General features: G+C 44.1%; 1 protein-coding gene across 1 annotated transcript in view; it reads right to left on the bottom strand.

Annotated features, from left to right (window-relative positions):
- The window catches only part of LOC116948961 (uncharacterized), a 52,812-nt gene extending 49,410 nt beyond the window's left edge, over window positions 1-3,402 (bottom strand). The window contains exon 1 of the mRNA XM_032966288.2: window positions 3,184-3,402. Coding sequence (XP_032822179.2) covers window positions 3,184-3,387 — 204 coding nt within the window. The 5' untranslated portion in view covers window positions 3,388-3,402. The remainder of the gene's footprint in view (window positions 1-3,183) is intronic.
- Window positions 3,403-13,525: the final 10,123 nt, after the last annotated feature.

Below are 13,525 nucleotides of genomic sequence, written 5' to 3'. Positions count from 1 at the left end.
TGTGCCAACAAGTCAACGAGGCAGTCTGATTGGGACCTACACGTTCCGGGTGTTCTTGCGGCCTATAGGAGGGCACCTCATGCCTCTACCGGATTCTCCCCATTTTTGTTGTACAGGGAGAGAATGTGACCCTCCCCCATGGAAGCCCAGTTAAATTTTGAGCCAAACAAGAAGAAAGTCACTGTGCTGGGACTTATGAGCCTCACCCTTAAGTGCGGGAGGCAACTCGGCCAAGCGGCAGGCTGCGAAGGAAAAACTAGCTTGGCTTAAGGAGTCCCGAAATCCATAGAAACCGGGGGAGAGGGCATAGCTGCATTACCCCCAGGTGCCTCTGGGCACGTCTCCTAAATTACATCGGCCATGGCAGGGCCCGGTGGAGGTAATTGAGGTTAGGAAGCCGCAGTGTGTGCAGATCCAGGTTGGTTGCAGGCATTGGTATGTGCACCCGTCACGGCTGAAACCCTATTTTCCACCTCATGAGGTCGTTTCTTCTCCACATTCTGATGGCCGGGTATTTAATGTGTCCGACTGAACCGGGCTTATGATTATGGAGGTTGTTCCTCTGCTAGACTCTCTTCCTCCATTCGCAGGATCCCAGGGCCTGACGCCCATGGAACCGCCGGCGGTGCCGCCCACAGGCGGACTGGGGTGGATGGTACAACAGCCACCCGCTTCTTCCTCTCCTCTATATTCATCCCGGGGGGACCGCGCTCATTGGTCCAGCTGCGAGTCACCCCCAGCATCCCTGGGGTATCCGTGCCGGGCCCATACGAGGGACTGGTAACAAGGACCCATTCCCAGACGTTTCGGTTCAGATGACCACCCCTACTCATCAACGGTTGCTGTTATTTGGGGGCTGGATTGTTGCCATGCATTGCGAATGTTGCGTGGATATTGTTGTGTTCGTCGTCCCACTACGCGATGTATGAAGGTCAGCCGGGACAGCTGTTTTTTTTCACGGGGGGGGGGGGGTAATATATTGACATTGAATGAGTCACTGTAGCATGTGGCGCTGGGAGATTGGTAGACAAGGGGATTGGGGGTAGCAGCCTGTTCTACCGGTTGGACATGTGGGAGACGCACGGAGCCTTCTGGGAGATCCAGAGGGGTGCGGGGCCAAGGGCAGAGCCTGGCCAAGCTGGGGAGGATAAAAGGCGAGCTCCGACTCACAGTCGGGGCTGCTACCATCTGGAGTGGAACTCGTCGTGCTGCCGTCATTGTGGTCTTCGCCTCTTCAAGCTGTGGGTTTGGAAGCATGTTGGCTGTCCTGACCTGGTATGTAGTTATCCCCTATGGCTGTGAAGGCCGGAATAAACAAGAGAGAGTGCCTCCTACTAGTGTCTCTGAATTAGTACACTACACTTTGGCCAAAACATACACATGTACACATTCAATGACAATGCATACTATTGGAACAAACCAATTCTGTTTTGCAAGTACAGTAGCGATTATATATTCTTGTACTTTTAAAAAATAATCGTGGTAATTTTCCCAATTTTGAAACGAAGAAATCGTTTCAGAAATCTCGCTGAGCAGTGATACCGTGTCAAGACAATGGGTTGAAGAAGAGTGTTCACGGTACTTGTGACAATTTCAATTCATACTTTACACAGATGGGTGGTCACAGTTGCATACACGCACACTCTGCTAGGAGATTGTCACGCATCAAGCGGATATTTTTCATTCTCTGAGCCGGAAGTTAGCCGAATCGAGTGCACCAAATTTAACAAAACAACAACACACAATGGTGATGTTTAGTTTTGTACAGTTATTGGTGAGCACACTGATGTCCTCAACTCCACTACACGAGAGAATCTGTTTTAACCCTGGGCAGTCCCCTGAGGTCAGTGGTTACCGGCTTAGCGCTGTGACCCGTCTACCCGAGCCGGGTCACAGTTCGTTCGAACTTTCGAGACCACGCCCGACGCTCACACAATGACATTATTTTGTACGCACACATACGTGTACTATGTACTCATTCGTGACGTACGTACGCAATACACATCGATGACATTTACACGAGGATGCACTTTATGACAAGTGCTGTTAGCGAGCACCTATGAAGGCCGGCACGGCACAATGAAGAGCCGGAGGTCAGGACCACACCCGGCGGCCTTTGTCTCCCTAGCGGCCAAGTTTACACACCGCACCAGGTACGCGTTTGAGGCTGAGTCGACCTAGGGGAGGCCCAGAGCCGGTTCAGATATTCGACAGATATAACGGGGCCAAATTTCTCGACACTGATGTTTGCCTCAGCGGGAATCAAACTCGAGTCGCGCGGTTCGTAGCGCAGCGCGCGAGCCACTGCGCGACCGCTCCCATAAAAATATATATGCATCCCACAACGACATACAGTCGATGTACACACGTACACCATATGAAACTCATTTATGGCATATACATAATGACAGACCATATTCATCACTCACACACATACTGTATGCATACATAATTAATACATACATGTCCATATACATACACACACTGACGTGCATAATGTATTGCATATGAAATATGCTTCGGGGTACATCATGGTATACTGCACATATATACACGTACCTGCATGTACATATTGACAGACCTCACGCACTGTGTAACAACTGTACATACACTGTAACGTAATATATCTTTCGAAAAAACCAGCACCCTCCCGTTTCGCCTTTAACAGACTGTTGGGGCTGTTAGCGAGCAGCACCTTGGCCGCGGGGCGCACGAGGGGCTGGGTGGCCAGCACCACACCCAGTCGCCTTTGTCTCCCCAGTGCTGATATTGACACCCCGAACCAGCTGCTGAGTCGAGCTGGGGGAGGTCCAGGAACGGTTCATATGTTCGTTACTTGTCCTTCCCCCGCACCTTCAGTTACCACGGCTGAGCCCGTACGGTGCGAAAGAAGTTCCACATACATTGGTCGTGAGCGGGAATCGAACGCGGGTCGCCGGATTCGTGGCGCAGTGCGCCTAACCACTGCACTACCTCACCCCGTGTCATCCTTTAACAAACATACACACAAAAGGCATGCACACTGACGACACGCGAGCATATACAGCAACGCAGTGCGAGTTACACATGTACAAACACGCGCACGAATGCGCATTACTGAATTACGCATGCACAAACACATAAGACGCGCAACAAACACGACATGCATCAAGGGTAACGCGTTAATGACGGAACGACACTTACCGCCTCTTGTTCTTTTGCACAAGAGTGTGGTGGACGTCTCGTGTGTCGTGGGTTATATAGAGGCGCATTAGGGCCGGTGGGGCGGAGGGGTGTGGGAGGCGTGGCGAAAGCCTGAAATGCAGCCAGCTGACTGCCATCATCAACCACGATCAATCTACTGCTGGATGAAGGCCTCTCCAAGGGGCTGCCACCTGACACGACCATTCGATGTCATCACCCACCTAGCATGTGCACACGAACTAATTTCACCGTTCCATCTCCTCCGACGTCAGGCCTCTCGAACGCGTTCCATTCCTTGGCTGCCACTCCGTTATTATTCTTGACCATCGAGACATCCGTCCATTTTAGTTGTGATGTGTCCTGCCCAAGCTCGCTTCCCTTTCTAAATAATTTGGGTGACGTAATTAACATGCATTTGTTCTCTGATGCACGTGCTCCTCTTCCTGTCTCTCTAAATGTAATTCCCAGCAATGCGTCTTTCCTCACGCTGCTTTGCATGGAGCTGCTGAGTCACCGCGGCCCACCAAAGATTTGAGCCATCGGCCACCCTTGCTTGGTTTGTTTCCAACCACACGGCTCCCATTTGTGTGCCCGCCCGCCCCACACTTGCTATGGCAAACAATGTTTAGTTTGCTGCCCAGCTAGGCATTGGTCAGCCTAGATGCTGGTTGGCAGGATAATAGGGCCCTTTGTGTCTTTCTCTGTCTCCCTTGTAATGTTCTCTCTTTTGTCTCTTTGTTACTCTGTTTATCTCTCTCTACCAAGGCTGAGGTTTGGGAAGCCATCCAGATGGAATGAAGCGTGGCTACGGTCCAGTACATTTGTTCTCACTCGCTGACTCACCCCTACTGGACATCTGTGAAAAAATAGCTTCATAGCTCATCGGTTTCTTCCAGGATGAATACAGATTCCGATTCCGATTTAGAGGCAAGAGAAGTTTGGATCACATCGAATTGTAAAACTAAAACATGAACATGCTGGGTTGCAAGGTGGCGACGAGAATATGGCTTGTGGATCTTTGTGTGCTATCCTCTCATGCGTGGGGTTTCTCCAGGAGGGCCTGTTTCCTCCAACACCCAAAGCACTCCTTTAAGTTCCCAGTTAAGGATTTTATTGGGAAAAAAGGTCTTGAAATTTAACGAAACTTTCATGGATATATAAATTACACCATTTCTGTTGGTATATTCTATATAAACAGTATTGGAAATAATATCCTGATTAAATAAGGAATACTACGACTATAAGGGGCCATTTGAAATATTGATGTAGTCATATTTGTATTGTTATATCAACTGCACCCCAGGATGACTGGGGTGCAGTTGATGGGTTTGATAAGTGAGTCAGGGTGGCAGTTAGCAAGACATTTCAAGGCTGCACCTTTACCTTTTTCAGAACAGACAATAATTACACTGGTCTTCAATTTTTTAGACGTCATCTGCTTTAGAGATTAAATGTGCTGTTTATTATGGATTTTGATGTGCTGAATTCAAATATGACAATTAAAACAACTGATTGGCTACTGTTCCCAAGATATTTAAGTTGTTAAGTCTATGTATATTGTGTAGATAGTAGAGTTTTACTCATAAATTGTAAACCTAGGTCCTTTCATATGTTTATGGTTGCTTTACATGATAACATGTCACCTGTTCATGTAACACTTGAAAAAGGGTTATATGAATAAAAAATATGAAACGAAAGGCAAAAAATTATTATTAACGACTATAATGAGCCAAGAATGTCTGTGTATCCCGAGTGTGACGTCACTCCACGTCGACCAACACCCCTAATTAATAATCATGAACAGGTTACGACCTCCACATGGACCCCCCTCATTAATAATCATGAGCAGGTGATGTTACTCCGCATGGAGAACCCCTCCCCACCCGCATTAATAATCATGAGCAGGTGACGTCACTCCACATCGAACAATCCCTTTCATTAATAATCAAGAACAGGTGGCGTCCTCCAAATGGACACCCCCCTGCCATTAATATTAATTAGCGGGTCACGTCACTTCACATGGGGGGGCGAGGCGCCTCCTCCCCCCTCCTCAGCGTCAACTTACAACCCTCACTACAAAGGCAGAATCCTCACGTTACGCGATCTCCGTAACGTTATTGAGATGTATAAGTAAACAGGACGTCATGGTGGACAAGGGATTATAACCTTTAAATTAAATAAGTCTGTGTCACCGCGGCCTTACAAATTGCACACGAATTGATGCAATGAATATCACGTCGTGGTCTGCTTTTCGCATACAAGTTTCAGATTTACTGCAATACACCCGTCCTTGGACAGGCAAAAGGCTATTGTATATATAAGTACATAGTTTAGTCCTTATTCATTGTCTACTTGGCATGTCTTGGCTTGTCTCTTGTATTCATTAAATGAAGCATCTCTTGTCACTGTCGAGCAATAGTCTGCAAGCATTGGTAGGCTCCATTTGCCCTGATAGTGTTTCTCCATTGTTGCAATGTCCCGGTGAAATCGCTCGCCATGCTCGCCGCTCACTGCTCTGCAGTTTGGTGGGAACATTTTTTTTTAGATAAGAGTGCAAAAAATGTATCTTAAGTGACATGTTGCATCCAAGGCCTTTGTATGCCTTGAGGTTTTCCACCAACTCCCTGTAGTTGTCTTTCAGTTTCAGTTTTTTTTTTGTATAGCCCTGTGAGACCCTTTGTTGGTCCTCAGATACCAAACCCAGCTTGATGTGTAAGGATGGTAACAAAATCTTCCTTGATTCAACAAGTGGTGGATGCTGAACACTTTTCCTCCCAGGCTCCAATGACTGGGAGTGGCCAATCTATCTTGATGTAGTGGGAATCTCTCGCACGACTATCCCATTCGCAGAGAAAACAGCAGTACTTTGTGTATCCAGTCTGCAGACCAAGCACGAGAGCAACAATCTTCAAATCGCCACAAAGCTGCCACTAATGTTGGTGATAGTTTATGCACCTCAAAAGTTGTTTCATGTTGTCATAGGTTTCCTTCATATGGACTGCATGACCAACTGGAATTGCTGGCAAAAACATTGCCATTATGCAGCAAAACAGCTTTAAGACTAATCTTCGATGAATTAATGGACAGTCTCCACTCATCTGGAGCATGAACGATGCTGAGGGCTGCCAACACACCATCGATGTTGTTGCAGGCTACAAGATCACCTTCCACGAAGAAGAATGGGACAAGATCCTTTTGACGGTGATGGAACATGGAAACCCTAACATCGCCTGCCAGGAGATTCCACTGCTGCAGTCTGGAGCCCAACAGCTCTGCCTTATTTTTGGGTAGTTCCAAATCCCTGACAAGGTCTTTCAGTTCACCTTGTGTAATGAAGTGTGGTTCAGAGGAAGAGGATGGCAGAAAATATTGGCCATGTGACCTTGATGGTTCAGGACCAGAAGTTTCATCCTCTTCCTCATCTGACTCAAGTGAGAATGATTCTGGTGCATCAGGAACCGGCAGTCCTTCTCCATGGGGTTCTGGGCATATAGCTGATGGAATGTTTGGATAATGCACAGTCCACTTTTTCTTCCTTGACACACCTTTCCCAACTGGAGGCGCCATGCAGAAGTAACAATTGCCGATATGATCTGTTGGCTCTCTCCAAATCATTGGCACTGAAAAAGGCATAGATTTCCTTTCCTGTTCAACCACTGACGAATATTTGTTGCGCAAGTGTTGCAGCAGAAGTTATCTGCTTTGTTCACACAAGTACGAGGCATCTCTGCTCACTTTGGCTAAACAGAAATGTGTCCCTTTGCAAAATCAATCACTGACAAATAAGGAGAGCACGACACTGTATGATGTCTAGAGCTGATATAGGGCAATTTATTCAGCAGAGGGATGTAAGCCTAGTTATGATTGCATCATCCATGACTTCTAGGAAAAACATGATGCAATTAGTATCATGTATGATGCAATACCAAGTTCAGTTTTAATCATTCATTATTCTGCTCAAAAAGCAAGTACTGTCCAAACCCAGTCATAGATGTATTCATAGATCCAATCAAACATGTATTTTAGTCATTTCTGGTTTAAATTGAGATCCCTTCCCTTTATAACTCACTTATCCTCCGCCATTCCCAAGTCAAGGGTCGTATTTACTGACCCAGTAGCATATCTTGAAAACTAGAGCTAATACAAATTTTAAGCATCATTTTCATTCTCAGTGACCCACTTATCCTCCGCCATTCCCAAGTGAAGGGTCGTATTTACTGACTCAGTAGCATATCTTGAAAACTAGAGCTAATACAAATTTTAAGCATCATTTTCATTCTCAGTGACCCAGAATTAGTAACGTTGGACTACGATTATTTCGGAAGCATTTTGGCTGTAGACCAGTGTTATTGGCAGACAGTATGTGCAACAATATACTTTAATATTTTAACATTGCCCAGTTACGTCCCATCCTCTCAGCTACTGATGCGGAGAAATTGGTTCATGCTTTTATTTTTCTCACTCATCGACCACTGCAACGGTATCTGGAACATCCAGCAAGGTGCTCTGTGGACTCCAGTTTGTTCAGAACGCAGCTGCTATGCTCATGACCCGAACTCCTCGTTGAGAACAAATTACCCCTATGCTTGCATCACTTTACTGGTTGCCAGTTCAATTCTGTACTGAATTAAATGTCCTCCACCTCACATTCAAGGCCCTGAGTGATCTCCCGCACCTACGTGCATTGGGGAGTTGCTGTGTCCCTACGTTCCAGTAACGACTTTGAAGTCGGCGGACCTCAGATCTACTCTGCATCCCCAGAACGAAGCTCAAGTCCATGGGCGATATCTGGCCATTCGCTTCCGTGGCAACCCGGACTGTGGAACTCTCTGCAGAAGGGCTGTCAGGGAGTCCGGTTCGGTTGAGATGTTCAAGTTCCGCCTAAATATTTTTTTACCTTTCAGAAGGCTTTTCCTATTTTAATTCGGCTGTAAAGCGCGTTGAGGTGCGCTATATAAGCTATAATTATTATTGTTGTTGTCTGATTCTGTATTATTTCTTTTTTAAGTGTTCATTTTCTGGGGAGACTGTTACCTGCCATTGGAATGTGGAACTTCCACCAGCTCGGGATCGCCAATAGAGAGGAGCACCACAGTGCGTGTGAGCACAGAGATCCTGACTTAATTTGACGTGAATAGCTATTGTGACGTAACTGCAAACTGTGTTTCCACTCTTTGAGCATCATAGAATCTCCGCCAATGGTTTAGGATCGACAATCTTGATAGACATCACCCAGAACTCCAAAAAGCACAGGGACACTTTGACCCTGTACACAGCAGATGAGCAGAAGTTAAAAGGGTCACAGTGATCTATGATGCTTGTTTTTGGAATTAGTTTTCTCATTTATCCCTTAGAATCAGCTCACACAGCAAAGATGTGCATTCAATATTCTGCACCAGAAAGAAAGCATTTAAATATTTTCTGAGAAACATTCATGGGATTTATAGAATCGTGGCATATATCTAGTGCCGAGCCCACCTGTATACCAGACAGAATGCCATTAAAGGCGATTTTTTTTTGTTGCAACAGTGTTTTTGTACAGTCAATAAAATGAAAATTAACAAGGGGAAAAAACTAATAAAAGTTTTTAAGCAGAATCTTGGATGATACAGGGCGATCCATTTCGATGGCAATATGGACAAATTATAGATACACGTTGTAAATTGATACACTTCTCACATTCCTCTTCCGCTGTATGATGTGGAAGCCGTCGCTTTCACAATATTTAATCACATGCTGAGATGAAAGTAAGAGGGTTGTTGGAAACTAGTGGGTTATCTTTAAATAGATCATCTTGTATATTTAATCCCCTTCTTTAAGTGTTCACGTTGGAAAAAAGCTGTTATGACATTCATTATGCAAACTGACTGGGCACTGGTTAGTGACTTTAAATTGACCTGCAAAGTAGCGTAATTCGAACTCCAAAATGTATTTACATTTTGATTTAAAGCTTTTGTTACTGCAGGGATTCATATTATTGGTTCTTTCGGTAAAGTCACGTAGAAGGGAAACAATAAAATAATAAAAGTATAAAACAATAAAATTCTCACGACGTTTCGACTGCAACACAAGCAATCATCATCAAGTGTGAAAACCACAGCAAGAAAATTTTTAAAAAGTGGCGGTTTTTTAACGTTAGCACCACGGAGAGCGATTTGGCAGTTATTCAGGTGGACGAGTCCATCTATGTTCGGAAAAGAGGAAGGGGGAGACGAAAATAATGGATGCGGGCTGGCCACATGGTCGGCCTGCTCTCGACCAATTCTTCGACCACATCAATTCCATACACCCAGCCATCAGATTTACCATGGAAGTCGAAAAAGATGCCAAACTACCGTTTTTGGATGTCCTAATAAAAAAGAGACACTCTGTCTACGGGAAAGCTACCCACACGGATGCTTACCTGAAACCGGATCCTCACCACCATCCATCCCAGAAGAATTCCCTCATCAAGACTCTGCACCATAGAGCCCAATGCATATCCGACCAGGAACACATAGCCAGTGAACTCAAGCACGTACACCAAGCTCTTAAGGCTAATGGTTACTTCGACTACACAATCCGCAAAGCTATCACTCCAACCATGAAGAAGGATCCTCTTGAGGAGCCTTTCAAAACCATCACTTTACCCTACATTGCGGGGATCACAAAAAAGATCTCCATAATCTTGAATAAACACAAGATCCAGGTCCGATTCAACACATTACATAAAATCCGTGATCTGGTTCCGTTTGTAAAAGATGTGATTCCGGACATACAGTACCCTGGTGTCTACAAACTAAGTTGCCTCTGTGGTCGTAGTTACATTGGAGAAACCAAACGACATGTCTCGGACCGCATTCGTGAACACAAAGCAGACCTTAAACACGGTAGGACCAACACCTCGGCTGTGGCAGATCACTGTTATAATTCAGTAGGCTCACATGACATTGACTTCTCCAAGACAGAGGTTCTTTGCAAGCCACCTGGCTACCATGAGAGATTCGTTCATGAGGCTATCCACATATACAAACAGAGACAACCTAGAAGATGGATTCTGGCTTAGCAATCATTGGAAGGATTTGATAAACCATTTCGGGTCTTAATTTATTCTTCACGCTTACGGTGCCTTTCACCCCGCATCCATTATTTTCGTCTCCCCCTTCCTCTTTTCCGAACATAGATGGACTCGTCCACCTGAATAACTGCCAAATCGCTCTCCGTGGTGCTAACGTTTAAAAAACCGCCGCTTTTTTCAAATTTTCTTGCTGTGGTTTTCACACTTGATGATGATTGCTTGTGTTGCAGTCGGAACGTCGTAAAAATTTTCTTTTTTAGATTTTTATTAGTTTATTATTTCCCTTCTACGTGACTTTACCGAAAGAAACAAGAATATGTATTTACATGTTTATCATGGCCGCTTGAAAAACGATAACTGACATTCTGAGATGTATTTTTCACTGTGAAAAAAAGCTCAGAAGAACTATTCCTTCTGCACAGGAATAAATACTGATATAATGGCCATGGCTGATATTCTCAGAAGTACAGTCCGAATTCCACCCTGAGCACTACTTGTATAACTGAATACCCAATGGTTTAGGGTCACTGATAGCAAAAAATGTGAGCGTACATCAACAGAACTCTGTTCTGCGTATCTAGATTAGCACGGTTGGCTTTGTACGATGCAAAAGAAGCTCAACATTCATACACATAAAATGTTTTGAGTCCATCGGCCTTTTGGCAGCATTTGTTTAATAAATGTTATTTTAAACAATTCCTACTGGGTTTTACAAATGCTACTTGGTTACCACATCTCAACTATGGGGCCATGGAAAGCCAATTGGCCAATGGTCTAAAACATATGTTATAGTTAGCGCTCCACAACCCAAGCTGACCTAAACTACAGGGTGAAATAGAGATTGACCCAGAATATTAAATCTTAATTTTCTATGTTTAGGGTTGCTTGAGTTGATCAGTTTTACATTTAAAATAATACTATTTATTTATTTCGGTAAAGTCACGTAGGTAGAAAAAATAATAAAAGATCACGACGTTTCGATCGCAACACAAGCGGTCGTCCTCAGGCGAAAAAAAATTAATTGGGATGTTACTATGATTGATGACAATCTTGTTAACATCTAACTTTTTTACGTGTGGCTCTGGCTTCTTTTTTGACAGGAGGTTGAATTTCGCGATCAAGTTAACTTTACATTTGGTTGAGATTGAAGTAGCAGAAGAAACTGTCATGTTATCTACATGGTCCCAATCAGAAGTGGACATTTTATCTGTTAATTCTAAGTGTGATTGTAAAAGAGTCTTGTCTAAATTATCAAGTTCAAATCGGAGCAATCTTATTCTCTCTAAGATTAGAGCTAGGCTGGCCTTAAACAAGATTAGTTTAGAGTTAGGTGGAAGAGACAGCAGCAGATGTGAGTGTAAAGGCGATCGATATTACCTTAGTATCGCGGCATCTCGTCAGAAAGGTGAATGACTCAATCAGGTGAGCCTTCTTGTCTCGCAGTCTGTTAAAAGATCTAATAGTTGTGTGGAAACCCTCCCTGTAGAGGCAGATCAATCTTGATTTGAAGCTTTCGTGATTGCAATAATCCATACTCTTTGGTTCTTTCGGTAAAGTCACGTAGGTAGAAAAAAATATAAAATATCTGACTATAAGTACCAATCCAGGCCCATTAGGTTTCTGCTTACATGTTTTACGCATTTATAATTGGGTATCATAGGTCACAGCGTACTTTTTTTCGATGATTAGGTCAAAAATAAATGTATATATTGCTATATGATTTTATTGAAAGTTTGATCTTTCAGGTAACTTTACAGAAGTTTATGTCAAATGTAATACGTGATTTAATTGTTGTTGTAATGAACACGGAAAGCCCTGTTGTCAAACTACTCCTGGATGAAGGCCTCCCCCCGGCTTACAGGGGTTATATGACTATACTTCAGCGTGCTCTTCAGTGCAGGTTTGTGAAGGTGCGGAAATAAAGAGGTAGAGTAGCAGTGGAAATTTCTGCACTCGCCCACAGCGATGTTAACACGTGCTTGTGCATAATTGCCACAAGTTCAAGCACTGTCCAGGCTCAGCTTCCAAAATCTGACAAGATCGGGTGCATTCCGGATGACTTTATCATTGAAAATGTTTGATATTCAGCGCAACTTAATTTACTTTATAATGTGTATGTCGCGGTTACTAAGCAATGTAATAACCGTTGTGGAAATTGTGGTGGATGCGATATATGACTTGCAACATGAAGCATAACTTAAAACATAATACTGTCCTTTTTTAGATATCCAAATAGCATTAATTTAATGGGCGCTATTGTTGCACCAAGTCATCGCAGAAATAGCATTCGGTGACGTATAAGCGTAGCACACTTTGCAAGGTCACGGCGGCAGTCTTGAGCAATGGCACGTCGGCTGTCGTGATCAATTTACTCTCCTGCTCCTGGGTGGATTTGGGTGTTGCTCTAAAAGATGTGTTATGAATTCACAGGGGACAATTGTCACAGTGACGTGTTAAACACATTTAACCCAATCACACGTGAAGGTGGCTATTGGTAACCATCTGAGAGCATAAACTCACCACTACAATTGAGAACCTGGTTCCATCTCAAGCGACTATCCAGGATTTGAACCCATGACCTAAACTGTTCTGCCTTTCTGCTCCGATTCTGGAAAAACCTCATGCCTTGCTTATTTTGAAGCTTCATGGTAATGCCATATCATATTGGTAGTGTAATGGTTAGCACATTGGACTGACAATACAAAGGTTGCTGGATTGATTCCATCATCCGCCACGACAGTTGAAACAATAATTGCGTGTATTTTAATCCCCCCCCTCCTGTCCAGCCAGTAGTATAATTGAGTCCCGCACATTTGATCGATTGGCAGGTTGTGTGTGGTGAGGCAAAATGTGCTTTTGTCCACCAAATTGTAGGAGAGGTAATTTCACCAGTAGTGGCATGAGCAAGAAATTTCAGGGCTGTACCTTAACCACCTTTTCACATTTAAAAATGTGTACTGCAGATTTCCCATGAGTGGAGCAGTGGTTAGTGCACTATGCTATTAACTAGATAACTTGAGTTTGAATCCTGGAAATGGCTAACATCAGTGGAAAGTGATATTTAAACAAGTCCTGGACCTTCATAGTGAGGTTTGGTCAAACAATCCCTTCGGTAGGACATGCTACTAGGAGGGATAATGGCCAGTGGTAGATACTTTTACGACAGAGTGCCAAACCTATTACAGAAATCACCCACTGAGATGGATCAATGCAATAATTTCACGTGCAGATGCTAGATTATTGCATCACAGGACTGTGATAAATGGTGACATCTTGGTGAGACCT

Source organism: Petromyzon marinus, chromosome 35, assembly GCF_048934315.1.
Source record: "Petromyzon marinus isolate PM22_M1 ecotype Great Lakes invasive population chromosome 35, UKy_Petmar_22M1.pri1.0, whole genome shotgun sequence".
NCBI lineage: Eukaryota > Metazoa > Chordata > Hyperoartia > Petromyzontiformes > Petromyzontidae > Petromyzon > Petromyzon marinus.
The sequence above is the reverse complement of the archived record's forward strand: the minus strand, read 5'-3'. Positions and strand labels throughout refer to the sequence as shown.